The sequence below is a fragment of the Nipponia nippon genome, unplaced genomic scaffold (genome assembly GCF_047370975.1).
Source record: "Nipponia nippon isolate SJK-2023a ecotype South Korea unplaced genomic scaffold, ASM4737097v1 scaffold_28, whole genome shotgun sequence".
NCBI classification, from domain to species: Eukaryota; Metazoa; Chordata; class Aves; order Pelecaniformes; family Threskiornithidae; genus Nipponia; species Nipponia nippon.
Genome location: NW_028262345.1, coordinates 1116146 through 1143942, shown reverse-complemented (window position 1 = coordinate 1143942; position 27797 = coordinate 1116146). Strand labels below are relative to the sequence as shown.

At 49.3% G+C, this 27797-nt stretch overlaps 1 protein-coding gene across 2 annotated transcripts in view; it reads left to right on the top strand.

The window, feature by feature from the left end:
• The first annotated feature begins 805 nt into the window (after window positions 1-805).
• The window catches only part of ETS1 (ETS proto-oncogene 1, transcription factor), a 77641-nt gene continuing 50649 nt past the window's right edge, over window positions 806-27797 (top strand). The window contains exons 1-3 of one of the 2 annotated variants that reach the window (XM_087763451.1): window positions 806-895; window positions 7533-7615; window positions 9760-9901. In XM_087763451.1, the coding sequence (XP_087619577.1) occupies window positions 7544-7615; window positions 9760-9901 (214 nt within the window). In that variant the 5' untranslated portion in view covers window positions 806-895; window positions 7533-7543. Of the gene's footprint in view, window positions 896-7532; window positions 7616-9756; window positions 9902-27797 lie in introns of both variants that reach the window. The other variant, XM_087763450.1, reaches the window with a different exon arrangement.

Sequence of the window (27797 nt, the reverse complement as noted above, 5' to 3'; positions counted from 1 at the left end):
GCCCGAGCGCCTCCCCTCTCTAGTGCCATATGTAAGGGAAGATTGTTTTGGCCTTTATGCTTTTAAAAGCAAGCAGCAGCTACCATGGCTTTTTTTTTTGGCATGCCTGGTACCAGAGGCACGTGATAAGGGGTTTGGGGCACGTTACCAGGCTGTGTCCGCAGCAGCCGGGGAGCCTGATGGCCAGATCCTGCCCAGCCTTGGGGGTAAGGCAGGCACCAAAAAGCCCAGCGCTCTGGAGCCAGCGATGCCCTGCGGTATACATGGGAGCAGGAAAGCTGGAGGTGCCATGGGGGCCTTTTAGGAGGAAAGAGCAGTTTCTGCCATGAGGCGCCTCCAGGCAGAGGCAGCAGCCGAGCTGAGGTTCGGGGATCGGGGCTGGATAAACCTCGCCCTGGTCGTGCTCTTCGTGCCTTTCTTTTTAGTCGCAGTGCAAGAATAAGCTCCACTTCACAGGGACTTTGGGGGGCCCGAGTAACACTTGCAAAGCACGCCGGAGCCCTCGGATCGCTTTCCAGGACGCAGGAGCAGCGCGGACCCAAAGGCCACCCCGCAGCGGCGGGGCTGGCAGAAGGCTGTCCCCCATGACCGCCTCCAAACAACGTTATTTTTTTTTTCCCCACCGGCGTGACATCTGCCAGAGGTGGCTTTTTTCCTGGCTGGCGGTGGCCTCCGGAGCGTGAGCGGCGTGGAGCTCGCCATTCCCACCGCCCTGGATGCGGGGCTGACCACTCCCCCTCCCTTTGAATAGGCGGCCCTGCTGCAAACACTATGGTATTTCCATCCTCTCCAGCTCCAGCGCAGAGGATAGCACCAGGTAGTTGGAAAGAGATCGGAGACAAGTGTGGGAAGCCGTGGAGGACATAAGCTTTTCCCCTGGTCTTTCAGCTAAGTAGTAAGTGGTGGTGGGGAGAGAGTTGCTTTAAACTCTTTTGCGGGTTGTAGGTACCTGTGTTCATTTTCAGGACATCTAAGATTTGTTTTGCCGGTGATTTACTTTTACTCTCTCCATTTCCAGTTTCACCCAGTAACTGATTCATACGCTTGCTAAAAGTACTGCAGGATCTTATATAAATGTCTGAGCTGATGCTTCCCTTTAAAAATCCCTTTTTTTTATATGGAGTATATAAAGTTTATATGTATGTTTAGGGGAACATTATTATTTTCCTCATCTAGGTAGAAGGCTGCGCCTTGGCATTATTACAGTGGATTAAACTTGCAGTTCCTTTTATGTTTTGAGTTGCATTTTGGTTTGGATGGGGGTTGGTTTGTTTTTCTTGCGAGGCAGGGGGAGAAGCGAAGTGCCCGGGGTCAGATGCTCACTCGACTCCCTCTAGCCCTGCTCACAGACGGACAGACAGACAGACAAGGAGCGGACCCCCTCAGACCGGGGCTGATTCCTGTCTTTGGAGGGATGCTTGTAAGGGGTTCGCTGCCACACCTCCGCATGTTTTCAATGGCAATGCCATCCCCCAAAGAGCAGAAAGTGCCACAGGTGCCAGCGTTTGCTTTTGGGAGGAATCGGAGCCCCGAGTGTGACAGCCGCAGCGACGTGCTGCCGTGCCGCCGCTGTTCCTTGGGAAGGGCACAATCCTGCACCCCTCACCCAGCCAAAAAGGGCTAGCAGGAGTTACGAGTCCCTGAGGAGCAGAGCCAAGGCCTTCCCCCTTCCCATTAGTCTCTAAATCATTGCTTTGCATGTGGCCACTCATTTCGTATTACAGTTACCATCAACTTCCCATCCTGCGCTGTCAACTGACACCTTTGGGGGCTGTGGGCTGGGTCCAGAGCGGTTTCCTGCTCACGGGCTATTCATGCTGCCTCTAATTCGGCTGTTTTTCTAAGTTCACCCCTGCGTGTCGCATAAATAATTTTCTGGCAAGGCAGATTTTTTGGGCTACCCAGACATTTTCGCCTTGGGCAGCAGGGAATGGCAGTGCTCACCCAGCTGCTGGGATTTTTGTGGAAGTTCGCCGTGCATTTTATGCACGCAGCACTGGGACGTGTGTGTGTGTCCCTTGTCCTCAGCTTCACCGCTGAGCTTTCGGGTACCACGTGCCCCTCCAAGTCAGAAAACACCCTAGTGCTATTTTCCTCTTCATACATCTGGCAAGTTGAGGCACAGAGAAACGAAAGGTAACCGAACTTTCTAAAGCGGTTTGGATGAAGAGAGGAGCTTAGTGGGATTTTCAAAGCCCCAGGAGATCTGGGCAGGCTGGTCCCAAGCGTCCTGCTGGGGGTCATACAGGGAGTCTGGAGCAGACTACAGCTGGGCCTTCAATCCCTAACCAAGACCCCTTTGCCACGGGGCAGATTGGGCTCTCTGAGACGGGGAACGCACGCTCCTTGCAGGGCCAGATCCTTCCCTGGTGCTGGGGATCCCTCGCTGAACAGCGGGAAACTCATCCAGTTCTTTCCCCTTTTGCTTTGCCCCAGCTGAGGATATGGCCCGTGACGTTGTGCTGCAAGTCTATTATTTCACGGAGGGAAATTCGTGAGTGGAATAACAGATGACCTAATTAACCCCCCCACCCATTCACATCTTCCTGCAATTGCAAGTAGCTGCTAGGATCCAAGAGAGAGCAACATGATTTAATGGCTACAGCCTCTCTGGTTTAGTAGCCCCCCTAAACCCCTCTCCTTGCCATGACCTGCGCTGCCAGCTTGCTCTAGGTTTGGTGGTGCTGTTGACGGTGGCATTATTTTAGCTTAATTATAAAATAGCAGCTGAGTAATAGACGAATGAGCAGGGTAAAGGAGAAGTCTGAGGCAGAAAGCAGTTTACTATCAAGCACGGAGAACAAGGGCTCGTGGGTGCATGTGTATACGAGACTGGTCCAACCCTCAACTGTCCTGGCACTATCTCGCGACCGCTGTCATCCATCCCAGCTAGAGTTTGTCCAGCCAAATGGGAAGGCTCTTAAGGTACCATCCTATCTCCTTCAGATCTGACAGCTACTGAGAAAAGAAAGAGCACAGCGTTAAAGCAGAAAGTGATGTGCTGATAGGCAGCCCCTCCTGCCCCTGTGAGCCGCATCGTTCCCAGGAACAGCGCCGACAACCTTCTTACGGCAATGCTAATCCGACTGCAATCACCACCGTGTAGTTAAGATAGCGGCTCAGGGGCTCAGATACTCGGCCTCTCACCCTCACTTTCTCTGTATGACCTTAGCCAAGTCCTTTAATCTCTCGGAGTATCTCCTGCGGGTGCAGAAGGGCAATTGTTATATTGCTCTATTTACCATAGCATCATTATTTACTGCCCTGCCCGGCTTCCCTTCAGTAAATCAGGTATTATCTTTGAGAACACTGCAAAGTTTTAAAATCATAACAAATGTGGGATCCCCTGATATGAAACGGAGACAGGAGGTGGCCGATCTGTTAAAAAGCCTGGCTTGGAAATAGGCAGCAAGAGAAACATGCTCATTTCTATTGCTTGTATCCCTGCATTAGGGATGCTCCTTTTATTTTAAGCTGGTGCCAGGGTTTGATGAATTGAATGAGGTTTTTAACATGCCAACAGATCAACAAACACTCTTTCCCCTGAGAACTGAATTGGCAGGCAGCCTGGAAAGTGCCAGGATTTCAAGGGTTAAAACCTTGCGGAAGAATGTCATTTCCATGAGCTATTTTCCCCACCCCCTCAAAGATGATAAATTATTACTTGATGCAAAAATAAAATGGCTATCACTAAGCAGCTTTGGGTCAGGGAGGCTGGTCGTGTTGAAGGTGCGGCTTCTCATTTTTAAAGTCTTCATTCACGTTCTTGAAGTTAGAAATATTTTGATGGGGTTGCTGATGCTGCCCCATCCTCCTGCCTTCCCATCTAACCCCGTGGAAAGGGAATCTTGTTGGCTTATGGGGATGGAGAAAAGTGCCCGACTACTGTTTTGTAGCTGTCCCAGTCGTGCCACCCTTCAGTGACACCTTTACTGGGTTGCCAGCCCGGGGCTGAGGGATATGGGATGGGCAGAAGCTAAAGTTTCCTACAACTCGGAAACTGGGGAGCAATCTGAGGCCGAGGATTTTGCAAGAGACAGGGGAGACCCGTGCCCAGAGCATTAAACTGGGAACCAGAGATGGGAGCTGCTGGTCTTGACTCTGCCACGGGAAAGCCACTGCGTCTCCCTCCGCTTCCCTTTCCCCATCCTTACAACAATATAATACTTAGATGTTGTGTGGGAATATTGTGAAGGGTCTTCATACATCCAATAGACAAAGTTTGCTTTGTTTTAATAGACATTTTTAACTCCTTCCTAACTTCTGCATGGGTGTGTGTCTTAATCATGAGGACAAACAGCTTTTGCCTTTTTAAACTAAGCTTGGTAATTCGTTTAAAAAAAAAATCTCTTGTAAAAGAGGAGGGATGGATGTTGAAATGAAATTAAAATTTTAATTTAGTTTAGAAATGACCCAAGAGTCTAATAGCTTTGGCTGGTACTTGATCAAGTCCCAAAATAAATGCTGTTTCTCCCACACATGTTTTCACAATAAGACAGGAATAATAAGAGCAAACAATAAGACTGAAGTCAAGCTGTTAAGTCATTAAGGATTTTACCAAATGGCTCTGATTCCCTTCTATTTATTAGCAGCTCTCAGCAAGCTATGGATCTTGATTATCGCGGTGTAAATCTGCAGCGATTTCCTTAATATCGGCCAAGTTACCTGCCACGAAGCGTGCTATCATTGAATTTAGCTCAGCTGCAAGCTCCTGAGCGGTCATTAAAGCTATCTAATGGCATCCAAGGGGAGGAGAGGAACTATTTAGGCTCTTATTAGAGGAAGCTAAAGAGAAGAAAAATATCGCCCAAACATCAGGGAAACTTGCTGACAGTGAGAGATGTATTGGGCTGTGAAGTAGTTTCCTATGGGAAGTGGTGGAAGTTCTGTTAAAATTAGCCTGGACAAAGCACTTCGGAGCTCCCTTTCTGCTGTCATCTTGCCTCCTGTTGCTGGCCTTGCAGACCTGTTTTTCCAGAGCACAATGATTTTGTGCGCAGAATCTGCTCACCTGCCTTTTTCTAGCAGGGCTTGTCTTCCAGGTCCTTTTCGCAGCCTAAAGCCTGCGTCTCTCTGTCGTTTAACCGTTATCACCCACAAAATCTGCGTCAGGTTGGGGGACCGATTTGACTTGCGTTTAAGTTGGACTTGTCTTCAACAGACAGGGATGGGGGTGCAATTGGTTGCTGAGGTTTGCATTGCATTTCTGACCCCCGTTTGTGCTTTTTAACAGTACAGCTTGCAGGGGAAGAGAAACCGAAAAGCAAACCGTCCTCGCTATAAATCTGTTGGAGCTGCTGACTAGAGATGATAATTCCCCTTTTCCAGTCCAGGGCTCGGGAGGGGGTTGCTGGTGCTGCTTTACAGCTCTGGCAATCTTATCGGTATTCTTTACTGCATGAAGCCTTGTCCTGGGTGTCAGGATGGGTTTAGCGCTTCTCCTGCGACCGAAGCTCATGCCGCTTCAAGCATCAACGTGTGGTACTTTGCTGGAAGGTTCAGCTGGCAACGGCATCCTGAGAAAGACGCAAACGACATTCGGAGAGGCATGAAAGCGGTTCTCGAGAACCAGCGCGACTTAGGTGTCTTGATCAAAGGAAAAAGAAAAAAAAAACAACCCCAACTGCCTACTGCACAAGCTGCAAAGCAGGAAAAGAGCTGCTCATGGGGACGGCTGTTTTAACTGCTGTTTTAACGCTGTAACTCCTTACTCTCGGACACGTGTGTGTCATTGAAATAGGTGAATCAGCCCGGAGGTTTCTCCGTCTCCATTTTGCAGTGTCTGTCTTGCTTTGGTACAGTTTGGCAGCAGCAGTCTTTACTTTAGAGCAAGAGGGAGATCAGTTCATGTTTATGGGAGACGGTTTACACTTGTTTAAGGTTAGGATCAGGGGACAGGTGGATGGACGGATGGACAGATGGATGGACTGGGACTGAGCACCATGCCCTTCATGCAGAAATGGGCTCCATGCACCTTCTTTGTTTTACCCAGCTGCAGGCTGACCCAGACACAATGAGATTTAAGCAAACGTGTTTTAACACCTAGTTAGGCAGGCTGGTAGGGTGTGCACAGATGCTGAGATTAGGTAAGGCTTCTTAGGCACAGTAACTTACAATATGTGCGGTTTTGGGTTGCTCTAAGTGCAAAGAGAAACAGGCTCGTTATTCTTTCACCACGTAGGTAGTTTTCAGCTTTGTGAATTAAAAAAGAGAAATTAAAAAAAAAAAATACTGGTGTTAGAGCAAAAGTTAGTAATAACAGGCAGGAAATGATGATATTAATTTAATACACATACACACGCAGGTGTTTCACATTTGGGCATTAGTCAGAGCGCGGTGGGAGACGCTCTCTGGAGTCCCTGTTTGCCGAGGTGGTGAGTGAGGCACGGCTGAAGCAGGCTCTGCCCCTTGCCCGGGCGGTTGCTGGCCGGCCCCCGCAGCGGCGAAGCCCCTGGCTCCCTGCGTGGGGAAGGAGCGGAGGGGAGAAATCAAAAGGGAGGCCTGCAGAAATCAAAAGGGAGGTATTTCAGAGGAGCCGCTGTGTCCTCCCAGAGGTTAAAGCAGCGGCAGCTCTGCCGTCTCGCAGGCTCTGCCGCGTACCAGCGTGATGCAAATAGCCATTCCCCTTGGCTCCCAGTCGTATCCTGCCTGAGCGAGCCCTTCCGAGCCCGGGCTGCTCCCCCTTTACTCCTTCCTCCCAGCACCTTTGAGTCATATTCCCCAAAACACAGAAAGCGCATTCGTCGGCCTCGTGTTTTCCGCTGGGCATTTAAAGAAGAGGGGGGAGAAACAGCTACATGTTTGAAAACAGAGCCAGATTGCAGCTCCTCCACCTCAGCTACACAAATGGGCTAACTGGTGATTAAAAATCACGTCTAATGAGCAACGCTGGCAGACGGACTTGCTCAGAGGAGTACATCCCATGCTAGGAATGACAGGTGAAGCTGTGACATGTGGGCTGAGGTGGATGTTTAGGGAGCTGTACATTACCCAGGAATACAAATCTTAGCAATGCAAGGGCGAGCTTTAGCAAGGGGGACGTAAGCTAATGCAGGAAAACAGAAGATGTCTCTTGAAAAGAGTGAAGTTCTTTGTGAAACAGATTGTTTTCGACGAAACTTTTACAGGAAAGGTGTTGATCTCGACAAACTGGCTTTTTTTTTTTTTTTTTTTTGTCAAAAGAAAAAAATTGGCAACAATTTCCCACCGATTCTACAGCAAAGGAAATATGACCTCATCTTCCCTCAGAGGAGCTCCATCAGCGTCCAGGTGATAATTCATTCACCATTGTCAGGCTCTCATCAGTTTACACTAATGGATCCCTGTGTTTGCATTGTTGGTACAACACATCTAATCACAATATCTGCTATTAATACAGATATTTTTCCTTTTAACTTTTCCAGCTTAAACTCATTAAGATGATAGTCTGGTCCTAGCTTTGTATGGCTGTGAGAAAGCACAGGTTTAGCCGACGCTATCAATTTTTATGCTTTCTGCAGCAGGGCATCTAATGTCCGTCTCCATTTCTGCAGGCACCTCTGAGATGATGAGTTATTATATGGACACAACCATCGGCAACACAGCCCCTTACCCTTTGGCTCGCCCTGGAGCGATGGTAAGAAAGGAGTTTGGGTTGTTTTTCTGTCCCTAGCAGTGGGTTTTCTCTTGGGTTGCTGTGACTTTGCCAAGCCGTTCACTGACACAGCTTGGTGTCGACCGCTGAATCGTTCCAAGGTTTCAGGTAGTTCGGAGCAGTGTCCGAGTGCTGGGTGTTTACCCGCAGCTTATCTGAACCTCTCGAGCTTGCAAACCTCAACTGGAAACAGGATTGCTGCATCGGATTTCCTGCGCTTGCGTCCGGAGGAGGATTGTTAGGGTAACCATTGTCCCGGCGCCTCCGCTCCCCGTGCTGACCTTCGCCTGCTGGGGATGAGCGCAGCGGGATCAGCACAAAGCAGACCGGGCTTCGGAAAAGGCTCGGGTGGTTTGGCTGGAGCTTTTGGACAACTTTGCTGCTCCCTCTCCCGAGCCAGCTCCTTTCTGTCTGTGCAGCCGATGGGTGGTTAGGTATAACATATATTAGGGATCCTGGGCATGCCTGTGCCGACTGCCAGCAGCTACGGGACAGGTTTGACCGTGCTTCGACCCTTATTTAGAGAAATCACATTAATAGACGTTTGCCCAAAGATATGCTGGCTGGTGTTAAAGATCCCAGACAAGGTCAGATGAAAGCTGTAACTCTGAGCCGAGACACCAGGCTGCAGAGAAAACTTGCTAGAAAGCAACATTTTCACCAAATTAGGAAGAAAAGACCACTCTGACACATGGAATATTTCTAACACAGCTCGATATTTTGCCATTAAATGGTTCCAAGCATGCGTTTGGCATTTAAATATTGATTGGAAACAAAGCAAACTATTTCCCTGCAGTGAAATAATAACAATAATATCAATAATATCAATAATATCAATAATATCAATAATATCAATAATAATAATAATAATAATAATAATAATAATAATAATAATAATAAAGAAAAAATGAAAACATCCTGTATTTATTTATATGTATGTACATGTTGTTATCCTCTTATACAGAGATATACACATATATGTACCATATCTATTTTTTGCGGTATATACGTATATACATGAATGTATGTACAGTAAATATGTATATAAGGTATATACATATATACACACAATAGTTACACATATTTATAATATATATGTATAAAATAGGTATGTATAAAATAAAATGAAAATTTTATCCTGGGATTATTTCCATATACCTGTATATGCTTGGGTATATAATACATATATTTTCTTTATAAAGTATGAATATAACTTTACGTACAATAAAACCAAACATGTATAATATATAATGGCAGTTATAACCTAGGATTACATTCGTGTGGGTATATACATGCCTATAGCACACATATAATCAATACATGTATATACATATAACGTATGATGTGTAATCATACAATATTACAGTATATTATGTAATATATATGTAATAATACATAAGTTTATACAAATATACACGTGTATATACTTCATGTGTGCATACCACATAGGCATATACACATATATGTCCATGGCCACATATATGTCCGGACACATGTATGTCCATACACATATATGTCCATGGCCACATAAATACACCTAACATAAGTACAAATGACACAAATATAAAGATAGACATAAATATAAACATAATAATCACAAATAATATCAGTACAAATAGGAACATGAGCATAAATATGAGGGCTTGCCGCAGCTCCCACCAGCGTGGGGCCGGGCTGCCCCATAGTGCCAGGGCTGCCACCCAGGCAGGGCTGTGGCCTCTCTGCCCCCTCACAAGCCCCCCACATTTTTGGGGGGAATACAGGGCTTCTGCCTCACGCTGCCAAAAAACACCAGTTTCAGGTGGCGGGGCTGAAACGAGCCCCCTCTCATGGAGGGTGCCCTCCCACAGCCGGCCCTGAGGAAAGCCCCTCCCCACCGCCATCTTGCTGAGCACAGCCTCACTGCAGGCCTTCAGTTTTTTTCCTCATGTTTGTCTAAAAAAGGGCCTTTCCGGCCTCATCATGATGCCCCTCAGCCAGGTGAGTTTGGATGACGGTGTTTCTTATGAGCAAACCCGGGGCTTCGTGCCTGATCTGGAGGGGGAAAGGTGCGCTGCCACCTTGCAGAGGGTGGGCATTTCGGGGTCCCGCTCCCCTGACGCTTGTCCCTCTCCTGCTCCCAGAAGCAAGGTGCCACCGGCCCCTGTGAGGATCCCTGGGTGACCTGCGGCTTTCAGGCCGCCTGCTGCCAGCCGAGGACGTGCTGCCCGCTCTGGGACGAGCCTGCCACCCAAGAAGTGCCCACCGGCCTGGAGCACTACAGCACGGGTAGGACACCATTTTGGGGGTGGGTTTGCGAAACGGGATGGCGCCTTTCCCTCCCATGCCGTGGGGCTTGGGTGCAAAGATGAGCCTTAAAGCCCCGCTATGCTGTTGTTTGTTGTCTGGTGTGTCCCCCTTGTCTCCTTCCTCCTATATTTGCTTTCTGCCCCAGTCCTGACTTAATTTATTGGGGTGTTTTGCCCTTAACACAGCCATAAGGCACCTACCATAGCATCGCCAGGTTGGTACTTGCCTTGCTGGCCGTCAAGGGTCTCCCTCAGTGGAGATGGGGCCAGAAAGCAGATAAAAACCTTAAAGCTGCTTTGTTTAACTATTATTAAAGCTGCTTTGTTTAACTATTAACTATTGTCAGAGCAATGCTGAAGGATGGGAGCGTCCTTCTTCCCTGCCATGGCATGGGTGCCTGGCTGGGAGGACCCCTCTCCTCTTTCAGGTGGTGATTTTGATGTCTTGTGTGCACCTCCTTTGCATTTAGGGACTGCAGCCCTGGTTACTGCTCCCTCAGGTCTTGACAGACATGGGGGTCTCTGGGAGGCCACCATGGGCAAGGTGGACCTGCCAACCTGCTGGTTGCATCTTCAGCATTTCTCTTAATGTTTGCAGGACTGATGTCCTTGCCAGTGGCTTTGGAAAGTGGCCTTCATGGAGGGTTGCAAGGAGCCAGGGACTCCCAAGTTTTAATTCCACTGTGGTTGTAATTTTGGGTCTCTTGCTCTTGTAGCTCATTGCCTTGCTCCTTGGGAGGGTGGTGGCATGGTCTTCAGGTCACCACAACTGGAGATGTGTGGTCACGCTGAGCTGTCAGGGCTGCATGGTTGCAATGTGCTGCACAGCTAAAGCAATTCACTGACTTGGACTAGGTGATCATCTTCTCTAATGCATTCATAATTTGAAAGTCGTTACAAAATAGCTGGTGACTAATTCTTGCCCCGCACGTTGTTCAACCCGTGAATCTTCAAGCTGAGTTTGCAGTTTGGGCTGCTTCTTGTATAACCAACTGGCAGTGCAGATGTTGGGCAGGCAGTGGGTCCTCCTGCCTGCGGGATGGGTGATGAGGCAGCAGCAAAGAGCCCGGTTGTGCAGTGGCGGAGGAGAAGGCTCAGGTACGCCGTGGCACAGGCCAACCGCAGGAACTAAGCGAAAGAGCTCAAGTTGCACGAATGTGACCTTTGCAAAGGGCCAATATGAAGTTTATGTTTCACTTAAGTCCGACTTAAGCCTATCATGAAGCATTTAAATCCCACGTAAGCTTTTGCATGGCATGTGCTGGTCTTCTGTGACTTGTTCCCGGCTCGTTAGTTATGCACATTGGCCCCTTGGGAGGGGAAAAGCCCTGATGTTTAGAGACTTTTTGCAGCTAAAGAGTTCAGCAGAACCAGTGACTGTTGCGGTCAAATGTACAGTTTGAAATCTCTCCTTGGCAAATATTCAGGCATTTCAGGTTTTTTTTTTCTCCTTTGGTGAGCACTTGTGTGTGAGCAGGAGATGGACGCAGAGTGCTGCGCCTGTGGCTGGAGTAAAACTCTGCTGCCTATTCCCAGCCGTTCTTATTTCAGCTATTTGCTGAACTCCTGTGGGTGACCTCTCTCAGCATGATGTCAACTCTGCTCTGACGAAATCTGCCCTTGCAGCATTTGGATTTACTCAAACATTTTGCAAATCTGTGCCTGGAAAGTTTTCTTTGTGTTTTTTTCCCTACCCTCTCCCCTTTTCTATGAAAGTGCTCTCTCGAGGGACCAACATATCTGCAACCCAGATCTTCATTGCCCCATGCTGGGTCTGTGAAATTTCTTGTTGCAGAGACTGGAGCCTGGTTCAAACCTCAGCGAAGCCAGTAAAAAAAAAGCTGTCGTTGTCTTCAACAGGTTTCGATCAAACTTTCGGTGCATTGGGACGGGTAGGGCAGGCCTCTGATTCTCTTGCAATACCTAAGAATTACTTTTCAGTTCTTCCTGTTGCAGTGCAAGGTACTCTTTCTCTGATTTTTTTTTATACTGCTGTTTTTTCAGCCTAGAGCAGTTGCTAATTTTAAATGAGAGGAAACTCTTATTTGTATATACTGCTAGGAACGGTCTTTCATTTCTCCTTTGTGTTTCGGGTGCACATTAAAACCATTTGTCATCTATTCTTCTAGCGTACTAGAGGCTATTTTGGTTTTCATGGTCTTGATGTTGGTGAAAGAAAGAAGTCAACAAGGAAAATGCAAGTGTGAATATATCCTCTTGCAATAGAAACCCACAACATTTCTAAAAGTTTTAGAGCTGCTTGCGTTTAGAGAAGATATTTTGCCTTTGAAGCTTGGGTGAGTTTATTTACATTGTGCTTGAAGTCCGATTAGATTATTCAGTGATACGGATAAAGGAAAGCCTGATGTGGATTTAGCTTGTTGATAAATACAAGAAGGGGTGGTGGTGGTTTTTGTTTAAAAAGCAAAAATTTGGAAATGGTATAGAGTCAGTTTTATTTGGTAGCTTGCTACCACAATCTGCGGTGCATATGTTGGGACTACTACTGCTCAGAGAATCAGCCTAAACTGGGTCCACAGCAAGCAAAGGGCACATCCCAGAGGTGGTAGAAAAAAAACTAGCAAGAAGGGAGCTGCTCCCTGTTTATGAAAAGTAGCTCTGCTCCTTGGACAGGTGGGAGTAGGAGCGTAGAGGCCATTGCACCTTAGCTGAACCATCTGGCAGCCCAAAATTAAGGGTGCCATGTGTCTGCTCGCAGCAGCAGGGTTGCTGAAAGGATGCTGCAAGCCACACTTAGCCCTGTATGCTTAGTTGCTAAGGTAATAGTATCCTAATGTTAACCTCTGGTAGTGTTTTCTGGCTGAGACAAGGTTAGGTACAAAACTGGAGTGGAGGAAGAGATTTGATAGCAGTATTATCATTTCAGTACGGACATAGTCCTGACTGCGCTGCCTTTCTGAGCCAAGGCCACTTTGACAGCCCCTTCCACTCTGAACTCGTTTGTTTTCCTTAGTGATAGGGGAGATAAAACTGTTGTTAATGGCAAGCGAGGTATGAAACGACTCTGGCTGAAGAAGTTTCTACGACTGTGGTGCTGAATTAGCAGGCTTGGACTGAAGGTGCTCCCAGCCTTTTGGAAACTACAGGAGCTTTTGGGGGAGTGATCTTGCTTTCGCTAAGGCAAATGGGATTGGCTTTGGGATTTGCAAGGCAAGAAATGAAATGAAAGCGTTTTCTAGAGGAGAAATTAGAGCTGCGGGTCTGATGCCGCCGTGAAAGCAGTCCAGCAGATTTCGGTCAGACTTCCCGCACTGAGACACTGTCACGAATAAAAGGCATCACCATAGGCTCATCCCCAGCACGCAGCGCCGTTCAGGACGGTGCTGTGGCAGACCAGCCTTACCCAATCTGTTGTTGATGCCATCTGGACATATGAGCTTAGTGCCACCTCTCAGCCCAGAATATTTTGGGTTTCTTGCTTTGGGGGTGGCATGTCCCTAACGCAGCAAACATGCAGCTGACCCCCTGGTGCTTCATGGACACCGGGTCCCTTCAGCCTGGGCCACAGCGGTGTTGTGCTGGGTTTGGCAGGAAAGCAAAGCCCTTGTAGCTGGAGCAAACGCATTGCAGCGTGCGGCATTGCCCCACGCCCACGCAGACAAAATAGGGCTGCCTTCCCTTTGCCCCCACCCTGCTAACTCTGGCTGTGATCGTCCTTTAAGCCCAGCTCTCAGCTCAGCCTGGGCTGCAGGCAGGAGTCCCGTGGGGACTGCCTGCATCCGTGGCGAACTCCCCCTGCTTTTCCCCACGTTGCCCCCTCCTTTGCTGTGAGACCTGCTCTTTCCCTGGTGGAGATCCCCGGAGGAAAGCTCTTTCTGTGAGCGGTTTCTGGGCCGTCTTCCAGGCCCACGCTCGGAGGAAGGGGGCTCGGGGAGGAGGAGAGAGGGGGGGAAGGTGAAAGCTGACCAGGCTCAGCCCGATGGCTTCTCCAGCTGCAGCACATTTTCCGAGCGACGCTTTTAAAAAAAAAAAAAAATCTGCATTTTTTTTCATGTCCTTTTATCCTATTTTTAACTGTGGCCTCCTTCCTTTTCTCAGCCTCCTCCAACACTTCCCCCCTCCCCTGCGCTGCTGCTGCCTCCCCCGCACGCTCTCCGCAGAGATGAATGGGCGTCTTTTCACAGGGCACGCACATCTGCTTGCGGCTGCGAGACCTAGCAGGACTTCTCAGGCAGTTCCCCTGGACTGGCCGGTCTGTCCTCTCCCTCCTTAATAAACGAGGAGCAGGCAAGGGAGGACGTGGAGGAAGGTGAAGGGAAACAGAACAGGGGGAGAAAAAAAAGGGGTGAGCCACCACGAGCGAGAGCCGAGGCGATGGAGGCTAATTCATTTCAAGGCTCAACAAAAGCCGTGCACAAAATACCGCCTCTGCCCAACCTGCTGCCCGTCGTTCCCCCAGATCCGCAGCCCTCCCTGGCCGTTCGCTCTGGCCCGGGGGATGAATGAGCCCTTTTTGCTGGGCTCTGTTGTCATCCTCTGGCCGGCGAGGCGGCGCAGCCTCTTGCAAGCCTTGGGGTCTGGCGCTGTTTATAGCCTGGTTGGAACGGGGTTTTTCTTTGACCCTTGTTCTTCCTGGCAGTCTTTGGGTGTTTCATTGGCTCCAGTTAAAGGCATGTCACACCTACTATACTTGGGCGCTCTGCGTTTGTTGAAGGACACACATAATTTTCTCCATTAAGAGCACTTACTCCAGTCTGTTGGTGGAGAGAAAAGATCCCTCTATGCCTTGTGAATTAATTGCAGAGCCATGGGCTGCCTGCGGTGTCTTAGACTCGGCTGGCCCTTTTGCAAGGGCCCTGTGAAGGATGCTGAACGGTTTCTGGTTTGCTCTTCAGTGGGAGCTGGACTCAGCGTCTGATTCGTGTGGATCCTTGTTGTTTCGCAGGTGAGGAAAAGATGTGCAGGTGACCCTATGATACCTGGTGATGCTCCCTCTGCATCCCCTGCTGTAACCTGCTGCAAGGCAGCACTTGGAGAGGTTTATTTGCGCTGAAGTAATAGAATGACAAAAATCCAGGCTTTCATTTTTCCATTTGTTTCCTGCCTGACTCTGGAAAAATCCCTGTCTCGCCTCTCAAAGACAAAACCCAAGGGAGCTCCCTGCGTGTTGGGTCGTCACCAGAGAATGAGCGCTGAGCTCTTTTCCCACTTGAGCTGCAGACTGGTGTCAGCTGGGGATCAGCTGCCGCGCAGGGAGGAATCGTGCTCTGAGCAGGGCGTTGGTCCCCTGGATGAGGCTGGGTGAAAGCTGGAAGGTTGTTGCTTGGTTTTTGGGTGATGCCGGCAGGTTTGCTGAGGGCCTCCAGTATAACAGGGGGACGGGAGCTCCGTAAGAAGCAAAACTCAAGTTAGCGCGCTGCACCGGGACCGTCGCAAAAATGAGCAGCAGCACTGGCAGTTTCGGTATGTGGTGGGGAAGGAATAACTTGATGTAGCATCAAGGGGGAAAGGGACTAAGCAACAGGCTATCCAGGGCTTCTGTGGTGCCTCGAGGATGACTGCAGAAGATATCTTGTTTTGGGTTGGTCCTGGAGTAGGATTGATCCCTCTATAGGGATGGAGTGTGGTGGATATACCTGTTTCTTTTTCCGGAGGACTGTCCTGAGCCACCAAACACTTGCTTCAGATGGGCCACACAAAGCACAGCTGTTTTTTTTTTTTTGACCTTTCCCAACCTGCTTTGCCTTCAGAACCATGCTGGGACCCCTGAGCGCTTGCCTCTGGGGATAGTGAGCAGCAGAGCACCCTGGCTAGAGGGTTTGAGTTGCACGTGGTCAGCCCTTCTTGTAGCAGCACCTAGGTGGGCTTTGCTACGCTGGCATGGAGCAGGGAAGGCAACGTAAGTGAGGCCAGCTACTCTTTTCTCTCCAGACGGACAGGACTGGCTGGGTGATGCCAGGAGAGGAGTGTGCGTATGTGCAGGGCAGGCAGAGGGGGACGTGGGGAGCGCAGGGGGCTGGGACCCTGAAAACAGCCTGTTTCTTTCAGCCTCTGGCAGCATGAAGCACCTCTCTCTCCCTCCAGATGTTCACTGTGTTTATAGCTGCTGAAGCAAGAGACTGAACTCTCTCATTAATACATTTCTCTCTCCCTTTCTCTCTCTCTCTCTCACATTGAAGCCAGAAGTCTCAGCTCAGAGATTGCAGCTGGAAAGGAGCTGGGGGTGAGGGGTGGGAGAGAGAAGGGAGGTGTATGCAAGCCTCCCATCCCATTCAACTCCCCCTCTCCACTTTCCTCCCCCCGAATCCTCCCAAAATACACATGCCCCGAAAAAAGAAAAACACTAGCAGATTTTTTATTTCAGAAAGTAAACACTTAGGCCATGGGGGTCTGGAGGTTATGGGAAAAGAGGAAACCATTGGGCTAATCAGGCCGGGACACACTTCCCCTGCTGAAATAAACCAGAAATCATTGCATTACAGGGCGCCGCCGCGGTTAACCCTGGTGCTGCCAACACAGCTGAGCGCTGGGGAGCTGTGGAGAGCCCGTAGCCTGCCCACGCGTTTTCCCTGGCTCCCTGGTTTTTAGCCAGGGCGAAGCGCCGATGCGGAAGGGGAGCCAGCACTCTGCAGCAGCCCTTTGGCATGCCGGCCCTTTGGGAACAAGCCGTTGGGAATTTTTTAGTAGGAAATGAAACCTTTTTTTCTATGGTTTATGAGCCATCCTATAGAATTTCATAGTTGTTCTTGCCTGAGAACTCTGCCTGACGGTTGCAAACCTCTACAGAGAGGAAATCTTTCTCTGCTTGAATCAGCGAGATTTGGGGGTAATTTCTGCAGAGCTTTGAACGGTTTTCAGAAAGCTCTTTTTTTCATCCTTGCTAGATTTGCAGGTGTATAAATGATTAGATTACTGATTATTTGGTTGCAAACCCTTCGGGGAGGAATCCTTCTTGCTGTCTTTTACCCCTGTGTTTGTAGAGCACCCAGCATATGGGATCTGGCTGTAAGATGGGGGACCCTTGATGCTCCTGCAGCACAAAGAATAACTGTAGTCCAGGTGTAAGTGAGCTAATGGGCCCTTTGTACCAACTTTACAAAGAGATCTCAATTTACCCTCTCTAAGCCTGGCCTTGGACTTCCCCTGGCTCCTTTCACAGTCTGAGTTGCATACTATAAATGGATGCTCGCTACCAGGTCTCACACATTTTGAGACCGCTGCAGCTATCTGTGTTTCAGAAAGGCTGGATCTCTAAGCACGAAGGTTTATCACTGTAAATGAATATTAGAGATTGTCCATTATTGTGAGCCTGGGTCTGTTTCATCAGAGCTCCTCGCTGCGATTGCCGACTCCTTTGTATCCTGCCAGGCTGAGATTTTCGGAGAAGCCCGGGTGGGCTTCGCAGCCAGCTCCATGTTGCATCCAGGCTGCTTTGGAAAGCCCAAATCTCAGCATGACGCCCATGCTGACACAGTCTGTGACGGAGTTCACGGCGAGGCACCCTAAGCCGATGCTCTCCCGCAAGCCTTCCCTCTGCTAGCAATTACTGAGAGGGAACACGGCTGGAAGGAAAAGCCAGCATGGAGCACTTTTTAGCCAAGGGAAAGTGATCTTTCCATTGACACCACCGAAGAAGGATTTACCTCATCTGTTACAGTGTAAGCGCTAGCGGTGAAAGGTGCCGTCACCGGTTCCTTGAGCCATCAGCCCGGCTCTTGCAACATTCCCACCAGAAGGCAAATCCCCAGATAGCGCATGATAGGGGAGCTGCAGACCTGCCGTGTCCCACCCCGCTATCTCAAGAATGCATTTGAACAGTAGCTGTTACTGCAGCCTCTGGAGGTCGAGGCTTCAGATGGAAATCGAGCTCTATGGAGATAGTCCCACAGGGGAAATTTCAGAATTTTTGGAGTTGGTGTTCAAGTCAGATAAGCCCTTGAGAGCTCAGATACTTTATCTGAACCTTATCTGAGCTATTTGCATCACTTCAATCTGAGAAACCAGGCTGTCAGACACTTGGGGAGAGGGACAAGTTGTATTAGGATGGTCTGTCTGGGTTTTTTTTGGTATTTCTAACACACAGACACCTCCAGGAGGACTGGACTGTCCTGTGCCCCATGCAGCTCAAGGAGCTTATATGCAGGCTGGATAGATGAAGAGCAGGAAGGAGAAATACCATGCCTAGAGCCACACAAGAGTAAGGACAGGATTAGGACCAATAGTCCCTGAAAACCCTGTAAGGGATTGCATCTCTCTGTTCTCTTTCTGAAATTGAATAGAAATAAGCTCGAGCTGCCCCTGTTGTCAATTGCGGATGGAAATGATTCCTCCTTTTCAGAGCAGACCCCGGTCTGAGCTTTCTCTAACGCAGTGTGCTTTCTGCACCTTGCTTACTAGACTCTGTTTTGTGCACGTGAAGTTTCTCACCTTGTCTGGAGCTCCTGGGGGGAGATACAGAGTCCGTGCTCTCTCGCTGCTCTCAGCATCTCTCCTCTTCGTTCCTGCTTTGCAATCAGCTGTTTCACTGAAAGGACCCTGCAATGCCTGGTCTGTATAACACAGCATCCTCTTCCCAGACCGTGGGGTGGTTTCATTCACCTGAGCTCTAGGTCCTGGTGGCTCTTCCACAGCATCCATGGTCTTTTTCTGGAGGACGGGTTCTCGGGGATAAGAACAGCAGATTTAGGAGATCTGGCTGAGATTACGGGGTTTTACAGCTGGGATTTGGAAGACCTTGGCTACTTCACTTAACACAAAGTCTTTAGGCATCTAAACCCCGCTGACTTCCATTGGAGTGAGATGCCTAAATCATTCAAAAGGGTGCCTGTGAGCCACTGCATAGCAGTTTCTCGCGTTGGAGATGCAGATGATTAATTCATTGCACATTTTGTTGCGATGCTTAATTCATTGAGGTCAGGCAAGTGGCTGGAAGTCCCTGGAGAACGGTGTTGTACAAGTGCTTGATATTGTAAAAAAAAAAAAAAATAGACGTCTTAAGTGACACCGAGCTGCTAGCGTGGCCGAGCCCTTGAAGCTGCTGAACACGTGCTAAAGTTTACACAGCCCACCGGATGGACCTTACCCTGTGGGGTTTTGTATCAATAGGCTTTGAAAAAGTTGCAGCGGGTCAATTGTTGGCTGTTTCACAATAGATGAAATACAGTTTCTCTCTCTGCAGCTGGTTCCTGGGAAGGGAGGCTGCCTCTCTGGCAGCCGGCAGGGCTAATGAGGTTGTGTGTGCACGTCGGGAAGATGGTTTCTCTGCAGAAGAGCCATGGGAGAGTTGCAGTGGGCAGCTTGCCGGCCTCCAAGTTACTTGAGTGAGGTGTGGGAAAAGCATGGGATGGAGGGTGGAATTTGCACGCGGGCTTATTCTCAGCGTTAGGCTTAGGAAAGGAGATTGTCAGCCAGTATGAGCAGTGCAGGTCCATCCTTTGGGAGCTGCCTTCGGAGACCTGTGATCCCTTCTTAGAGGTAGGGTTCCTCTTTCAGTATTTTTTCTTCCCCTGCAACGCTGCAAGGGCAGGTTTGGATTCAAGGCCAGGATCCAGCCTTTAAACCCCCGAAGTCGGCTGCAGCCCTCGGCGAGCCTGCGGGAAAACAGGGTTGGCTTCAACCCACTCAGTAGGAACGCTGCCATTGATTTTAGCGATGGAGGGGGTGGGTGCACACACCAAAAAGCAATATAATAAAGTTCATGACAGGACTTCCCTTCCTGGAAAGGGAAACAAGGCTGCTGACATGGCACACGCTGCGTGAGCAGGGGCGCTCAGGGCGGCAAAAACACTTGCAGAAATTCATGCTTCCCGTAACACAAATGGGATGGAGCAAAAGAAACTGCTCTGCCAAAGCAGAGATTGATTTCTAAGAGGAGCTGGCCCAAACTACTTCTCCCTAACTCATCAGCAACTATTTTTCAGGAGTCAGAAATACCTTTCTCCCCTGGTTTGTGTGATTCACTCTCCACATCCTAAGTTCAGGGGGGGCCTGAGGGCACTTGTTTTGGCTAGACTGATGTCAGCATTGAGGTAGAATACGAAAAAAGGAGGAGATGCCCCAAGGGAGCCTGTTCATGGAAAATTTCTAATTTGGTCAGTTCCAGGCATCTCACAGAAGAGCCTGCACTTGGGAGATTTCAACCCAGTTTTGCAGGCTCCAGAGGCATGAATAATTACAGAAGGTAGTGATGGAAATAAAGCTGGCATCTCAGTCCTGCCCTGGACCAGCTCTTCTCCACGCTGCAACCTTGGGCTATCTACATCTCCTGTGAAATGTCTCCAGAGACGATCAGACCTTCTCTTGCCCTGCTTTGCATCTAGTTACTGCCTAACCCTAGGAGACCAGATGCTTCCTTTGTCTGGCAGCTTTGGTTGTGTTTCTATCCAGGCAAACAGCTACTACGTGAAAGTAGTAGCAGTTTCCCTTGTGTTACAGTAATCAAAATGACAGGATAACGAGGCAACCCGGTAGCCTGCTTTGCCTTCCACTTGTGCTGAGTTCCAGGCTGGGTGTCAGCTTAGTCCCCTGTCTAGATGAAATACGGCTTTTTGACTTTTCTTCTTGTTGCTGCCAAAAGTAACGGATTGTTCTGCGGAAATCATCAATATTTTGTCAAAATGAAATCCAAACATTTCCAGCCAAAACTCAGCATTTTCTGGTGCTGGCTGTGTTGATGCAAAAACAAAATCTCTGTGGGAAATGCCAACATGGAAAGAAAATGGAGAAATAGGTTGGACTATTTTGCAGAATACTTCTCTTGGCTCTCCAATTCAGATGTGTCTAAGGGCCTGCAAGGCAGAGGGTGGTTGAACCCAAAAGCTTAATCTGGATCGCTCCTATGTTTATTTAGACCAGATTGGTGTAAACAGACGTGCTCTGTTGACGTGCACAAGGAGCCTGGTCTGTGCAGTTTGTGCCACAAAGTATGCGTGCACAGTAACTACCGATTCTCGCTCCCTGCTTTCCAATATCAGGACGTGGCGCTTCACCCGAGCTACAGCTTCAAGTTAAGGGAACTGATTTTTAAGGTTTCATCCATCCGCTCTTGCCTCATTCATGTCGCCCTGTCTTCCTTCCCCCCACATTTGCACCTAGTAAGGCTGTCGGTCTGCCTCTGTGTTTAGCGTAGCAGATACTCCCATAACCATCCATCTTCTGAAATCCCTCCCCGGGGGCCACGCAGGGCTGTAGTCAGCAGCCTACAGTGGCACCGAACCGCGGTGGGAGGACTTTCCACTCCACACCCACCTGAAACAAAATGGTTTTATCGGGGCTCTCCCACGCCTGCCAAGTGCATCTCGACGCTCCCCTCCCCGTTGCTGCCGCTCCTTCACTTCATTAGCGCTGGAGATGTTTATAAATGGAAGAGATAATATTTTTCGTTTCCAGTTTGGGTTTCCAGGGCAGCCACTTTCTAAAGCACTTAGGAAGTTTAGAGAAGATGAGGTTATATAAACGATTTTTCCCCCCTGGGCTCTTATTAATCAAGTAGCTTGTGGAGCCATTCCCATAGCTTTGGGATCAAGGGCACTAGCTGGGTGAGGGAAGGCAGGCGGTTAATACAAGACATCTTTTTCTTGGCTCTTGCCCTTTTTTTTTTTTAGATTAGTGATGAATGAAGCAGTCAGACCTGGCTGTTGGGGTTTGAAAGCAGCCAGAGGGCTGAGTAGCATGCTCCTAGGTTACTTTCAAACTGTGTTTTGGGCTTGACTCTTGTACCCACCCCTTGTAGGCCTTCAAGTGAGTCATGTAGCATCTTCTAATGATGATTTACCTGGCCCTGTTGATATGTCCCTGTAAAATTTGATTATTTGATGTAAAATGTTTGCGTTGCCTGAGCATAGGGTTTGTATGATTTCGTTAGCAATGGGCAATGAGTTGATCCTTGTGCTTTTACCATAAAAGCCTATGAACATGCATACACACACACACTAATTAATATATTTCCCAGAAAGCCCTGATGGATTTCTAAAGCTTCCCAGCATTTTCCCACCCAGGCTCCAACAGCGGCTGCTACCCAGGATGGCTGTGAGCGGCATGGGTGGCTCGTGGGTTTGGAAAACAGGAGCAAGCTTTCGTTCTCATAGAACGAAACCGAGCTCTGCCTCCGCCTCCATGTCCTTCCTCCCACTGTCTCCCCACCACGAGAGCTGAGGAATGGGGTCTTTCTGTTTCCCTCGGGTGGATGGAGCTCCGTCTGTAGCGGCACGTCCAGCTGTTTCAAGCCTAGAGCCGAAACCCCACGGGAAATCAGTTCGTTAGTCTGTTGACCCACCTTCCCAGTTTTCCAGCCATGCTCTCTCGGTGTGAAAATAACGATTTAAATAGCCAAGGGTGGAAAATAATGATTTAAAGGGGGTAAAGGGGATATTCGCAACTATTGCTGACTGTAGATTTGGCAGAAGGAAACTGTATTTCTTCCGGGTCTTGGGAGCGTGTGAGGAAAGGTGTTGAACATCTGGAGCAATTTAGCAGTTTCGTGCTGTTGTGCGAGGCTGCGCGCTCGTGGTGGTGCAAACGTAGCTCACCCTGAAGAACCGGGATGGGTTGACGGAGATAAAAGCCGCTTGCGGCATTTGGCTTGAGCAGGGGCAGGTTGGATGTTGCAGAAGAGCCGTGTTGACCTCCTCCAGGGACAGATGATGGGTTGTGGTGGCCCCTGGCCTTCCTGAAGCGTTGCTCAGGACATTGCAGACAGCCCCTGTGATGGTTGCTGTATCATCTGAATGAGTTTTCTTGACTTGCCAGAACTAATTTTCAGATTGGAAGGAAACTCCAAGCGTCGGAGATATGTTTTGTTTCTCCCTCCCACAGAAACCTCCTCGAAGAGGTGAACTGACTGGGCGAAAAGAGGGTTTGCTAACTGATTACTTTTAACTGACTTTTTTTTTTTCAATTTTGAAATTTCTTCCCATTTTAAAAGTGCAAAGATAGAAAGTTTTAGCTCAGGTTGAATGACACACCATTTTCCTTGTTTATTTTCTTTTCGCTGTTTTAGCCCAATGAGAAGTGTGTGAAAAAAACCCCAAACTGGTTTGCATCAACCCGGAACATATTTCGAAAAAATATTTACATATGCTTTTTTACTCCAACTACAAGCAAAGGCCCCCAAAAAATAAATAAATCAGCTGTTTTCACAACTTTTGCTGCAGGTGGTGGGGCAGCGGATAGGGAAGCAAACCAGTTTGTGTGCTGAACCCCCTTGTATCTCAAGATCTCCGTTCAACAGCTTTCCAAAGATAATTAAAAAACCTGAAATAACTGGTGATGATGATGATAGCTGTCGATGGGTGACCATACTTCCACTGGAGTCGCAGGCCCCTGCCGACCAGCTGTCTCTTCCCCATTTACCCCAGCAAGGATTTAGGACCTAGGCGAACTAATCAGGAGACCCTCATGGGGAGAGAGGCGTGTTATTTAATTAGCTTTACAATGGACTGACTGGGAGGCACGTGGTGGCTCTAATGGAAGGAGATAGATGTCCTTTTAGCTGGGCTAATTGTTAGGAAATAGCAGAGTCTTTGTTCAGCCCCAGCATGTGGCCTGTGATCTCTCGGAGCCCAGGGGCTGCCCGCTTATAATTTTAGACAGATCTATTCAAGCCTGCTCTGTAGCGCAGGGCCGAACAAGACGGGTATTGTTGCAGAGCCAGGATCGCCGTCCAAGAAAACCACCCCGAAAAACCCAAACACGTGTAGAGCGGAATATTTCTCTGTCGTTTATTCACTATTGGGCTGGGTTGCCAAGTGGAGACAATTGCAAGCGAGGAGGTTTCCAGCGCCGGGCGAGGGTTTTTCCTCTTTGAAACACATATGCGGGCGAATCCTTCCTCCCAGGAGCGATGCGGCGGGGCCGAAGGGGTGTTTCTGCCAGCAGAGCCTCTCTGGGGAGGGCAGCTTTAGGGCTTTAATTGCTAGTGTGGGTCTCATCCTGTAATTCCCTTCCTGTGGGCATGGTGTACGTGGGGTAATGGTGCCCATCGCTGAATTACCTCCATAGACATGTGCACCTGTCATCTCACGGTCATGGTGGGACAGTGGTTTGGGCTGGAGGGATCTTGGCCATTGTGGATACAGTATCCGTGCCTCCCAGGGTCCTGCATGACAAGGGATGGGAATCTCAGTTCTCTTTCCGGAGCCTTCCCCTCAGATCTCTCTCTGGCAAGACCCTGTCATGGTCCCCAGCTCCTGAGCTTTTCCTTCGGGACTGTTGAACTGATGCTCCCAGCCCCTTGTGAAGCGAGAAAGTGTCGTTTCGTTAAAAAAGGGGGATGGAGGCACAAAGGTTTGTAAGAGGTCGTGTGGAAATATTGACCAGGAATTAAACTTCCATCTCTTGAACCCCTCTGCCCTGGCCACAGTGTTAACCTGCGGGTCATTGCAGTCAAGTGTTTTATTTCCCCGCGCTGACCACTTCCAGCTGGCTGTGTGCAAGCGTGTTTTTCTGGTGGCTGCCATTTCTTAGGCTGTGAATTTGTATACTAGAGGTTGGTGCTGGACTGGCCTTCCTTGGGAGGTGCTTGTGTGGCTCCTGGCACCTTCATGAAAGTGAAATGTGGCTGTTACTTGGTATTTCTTGAAGCAGTTGGTCTTTTTTTGTTGGTGATGGTTTTTTTGAAAGATTGAAAAAGCAGAGAAGTGTTAGGGAATACAGTCTAGCTGTCCAGGAGATCTGCTTTATTAGCAATGATCCCATTGCCTCTCCTTCGTAATCCCTCACCTGTGTCCCAGGGAAGGGGATCTCAAGGACCATCAGAAATCAGTTCAGTAACCTCTGTCGCCAGAGATTGGTGAATGCCAAGGGTGAAGTCGCAAGCAGAGATGTGTTGCTGAAGTCTGAGCTGGCTGCATTTGTTTCTGCTACGAAGGAGGCTGCCTAAGAGATCTGACCAAAGATGAGAGGTCCTGCAGGTGAGGTTTGACGTGTATCATCTGTGCGTGCTCAGAGTAATTGCAAATAGCAAGAGTTAAACAGCAAAAATCCTCAGGTTATGTTTACCAAGAACTCGGTGCCGTTACTTGAGGAGGAGAGGGAAAATGTACCGAGAGCAAACAGCGCTGCAGAACAGCTTACGAGGATTTTCCATCCAGCCAGTTCTTCCAGCAGGGTAACAAGTGAGTGACAGCACCCCCTGCCAACAAAATTCAAGGCAGAATTACATTGCTGGAGCCCAGATTAGCTAATCAGGTTAGGAATCAGCATGGGACCTCTGGGAAACCAATAGCAGGAGGCACTTGAAGATGCTCAAGCAGCTTGTGAGACTGTTGATTGAGGTACCTATGGCGTGTGGGCTGGAGCTGTCGCTCCCTCGCAGCCACGCGGGGATGCGTGTGCGCTGGAGTCCCGACGCCTAGCTGGCCACAAAGATGCTTTTGTGAGCCATCTCTGCTGGGAAGTTAATGAGAGCAGGAGTCGGGGAGGCTCGGAGGCGGCTTCCTCTGCTCGCGCCTGGAGGGCAATCAGAGGACGGTATTGTGGCAGCGCTGTCTCAGGGCCTGAAGTCTGGATCTCCGCAGCATGAACAGAAACTTGCTTTTAATGCAGACAGCGCAGAGGATGGGGACTTTCCGTGACTCCAGCCCTATAGTGTGGAGCAGCGAGGGGACCCCAGAGGCCACAGCCATCTGGGTCACGGAGGAGCCAACGCTTTCGTGATGGTCATCACCTCCTGGCTTGCAAACGCTGGATCTGAGAGCAGCCTGCCTTCCCCGCAGACAGCCCGGGGGGCACACGCAGTACGTGCTGACTAATGAGCTCTATTTCCATGCCCACTGCTTAGCCAAAAAGGGGAGGCTGTAGTCACGAGGACTACTAATCCAGCCTCCTTTTACCAGCGTAAAACAACTCACTGAAATACTTCCCAGCTATTACGGCGCTTGAAGGAATTTCTCATATCATTTTAAATTCCAGGAAAGGTATCTCCCTGGGGAACAGTCATGGCAGCTGCTTGCTCTTTCCTCTCATTGCAGAGGGCCACCTCCACACCCAGAGCCACCTCCCTGCTCTTTCCTTTCTTGGAGTGGTGGCTGCTGCTCTTTCCAACAATGTCCCCCTTACGATAAATCCTTTCATGTCTCCGTTTCTCCCTGGAATTGCACGACACATTTTTTGCCCCCCTTCCCCTTTGCTCCTGATTTTTGTCTCATGCCCTGTGGATATTGTTTACTTGACAAAACATCAAACCGAAGCCCTGACCGCTTGCGGTCATTAAAAATCCCATGGCAGTTTTGGGGAAGGCTCCAATTTGGCTAATTACGTTCTGCCATAAATATCCCCCTGCAGTTTTAATTGGATATGGTGTTCTTCATTTCCTGTCCATAACAGCTGGGTGGTGTTGCTCCGTGCTATTACGTAGCCGTTGTATTTCACCCCAGAGGTGGCCGTGTTTTGGTAGCAGCAGTGCTAGGAAAAGCTCCTTCTCCAGACTACCGCTAACACCTAATCCCGAGCCTGCTGTAATGAGAATGGGGAAAGCCGAGTGAAAGGAGAAGCTGTCCCAGCTCCATAACATCTGGAGGGGGGCCAGCAGCTGCCCGTTTGCAAAAGGGACGTGACAGGAGCGGATTTGGCCCTGCCGAAGGGACAGAGCCGGCCCCAGCTAGGAGAGAGGGCGTGGAAGAGCAGTCCTGCCCGCACTGTGCATTCGGAAATCACAGCAAAGGCTCCAGTCACATAATACCTTTCCTCGATGCTAAATGAATAATTATTATTATTCTTTTAAACCAAGGTTAGTCAGCGTCCCTGGGAACAATGTGGCATTACTGCCCGTCCTTTCTTTGTTCCAAACTGTTGAAAAACAGTCAGGCTGCATTGTGGAGGGAGGGCAGATGGTTATCTCCGATCAACAGCAAAATCTTTTGGCTATATTAATGGCAGGAGGGCTGTTCTCTGCAACTCAGCATCCTCCCTCGACAGGAGAGAGCCTGAATAGATATTACCGTTGAATAACGACAGAATGGAAAAGGAGGGTGAGACTTGGATGTGGAAGAGGAAAGATTTTTCTAAAGCCTGTAAGCAGCAAATAGGAACCAGTTGCTGAGGCGAAGTCATGTTTGGCAGGTCTTGGACTCCAAATGGTCACATCCCAGCTGAAGAAACTAATCAATGGATTCCTTCCATGCCTTCTGCGAACACTGAGCCATTGAACGGCTCAGCTGGAGTTCAGAGCCAGGGCTTTCATGTTGCAGGCTCTGAAGTGAACACAAATTAAGGCAGCCGCTAGGACAGAGTGGAGTTCGAAGGAGAGATTCAGCTGCCCTAGGAGGAAATCTCTATCCGCAGCCTCTCCGTTCTTTTCCTCCACTTTGGGGGTTTTCGCCCCGGTGCTACTTTTGGAAGCATTTCTAGTTTCCCCGCTCGTCGGGGCTGCCATACATTGCACAAGCAAAATGAAACAGAAGTTTGGGGGAGCACGGAGCGGGGGGTGAGGCAGGGGAGTGGAGAAGCTCAAAGCTTCGCCGCAGCCATGCTGCACCAAGCTGTGGCTTAGTGTCATCGGCTTTGCGGGATCAGGGCTGAGCCGGGATGCCAAGAGCGTGTGTATCTTTCCTAATAAAAACCACACAAGCTGCAAGAAAGATCTTTATTAGAGCCTTTGCACTGGTCCAGAAGAGAAGGAGCCCCATTACAGGTGCACTGGAGTTCAGCCAGTCCTTAAGACCGTAATGCTTGCAGGAGAGGCCGAGCCAAATGCATCGGCCCACGGCAGCAAGGCTAAAGCACAGACACCGCAGGGGCAGCCGCTGCCTTCTCCGGTGCCGCTTATTAATCCCACTGGCAGCTCCATCTGGGACCATCTCTGCTTGTGAGAGCCTTCTCCTGCGTGGCATTGACAGCCTGTCCCTGTCAGCGCCCGCTCGGGCGAGCCTCGGAGACCTTGCTGCGCGCCTCCTCTTCTGTTTCAGTTTGGGGATTGT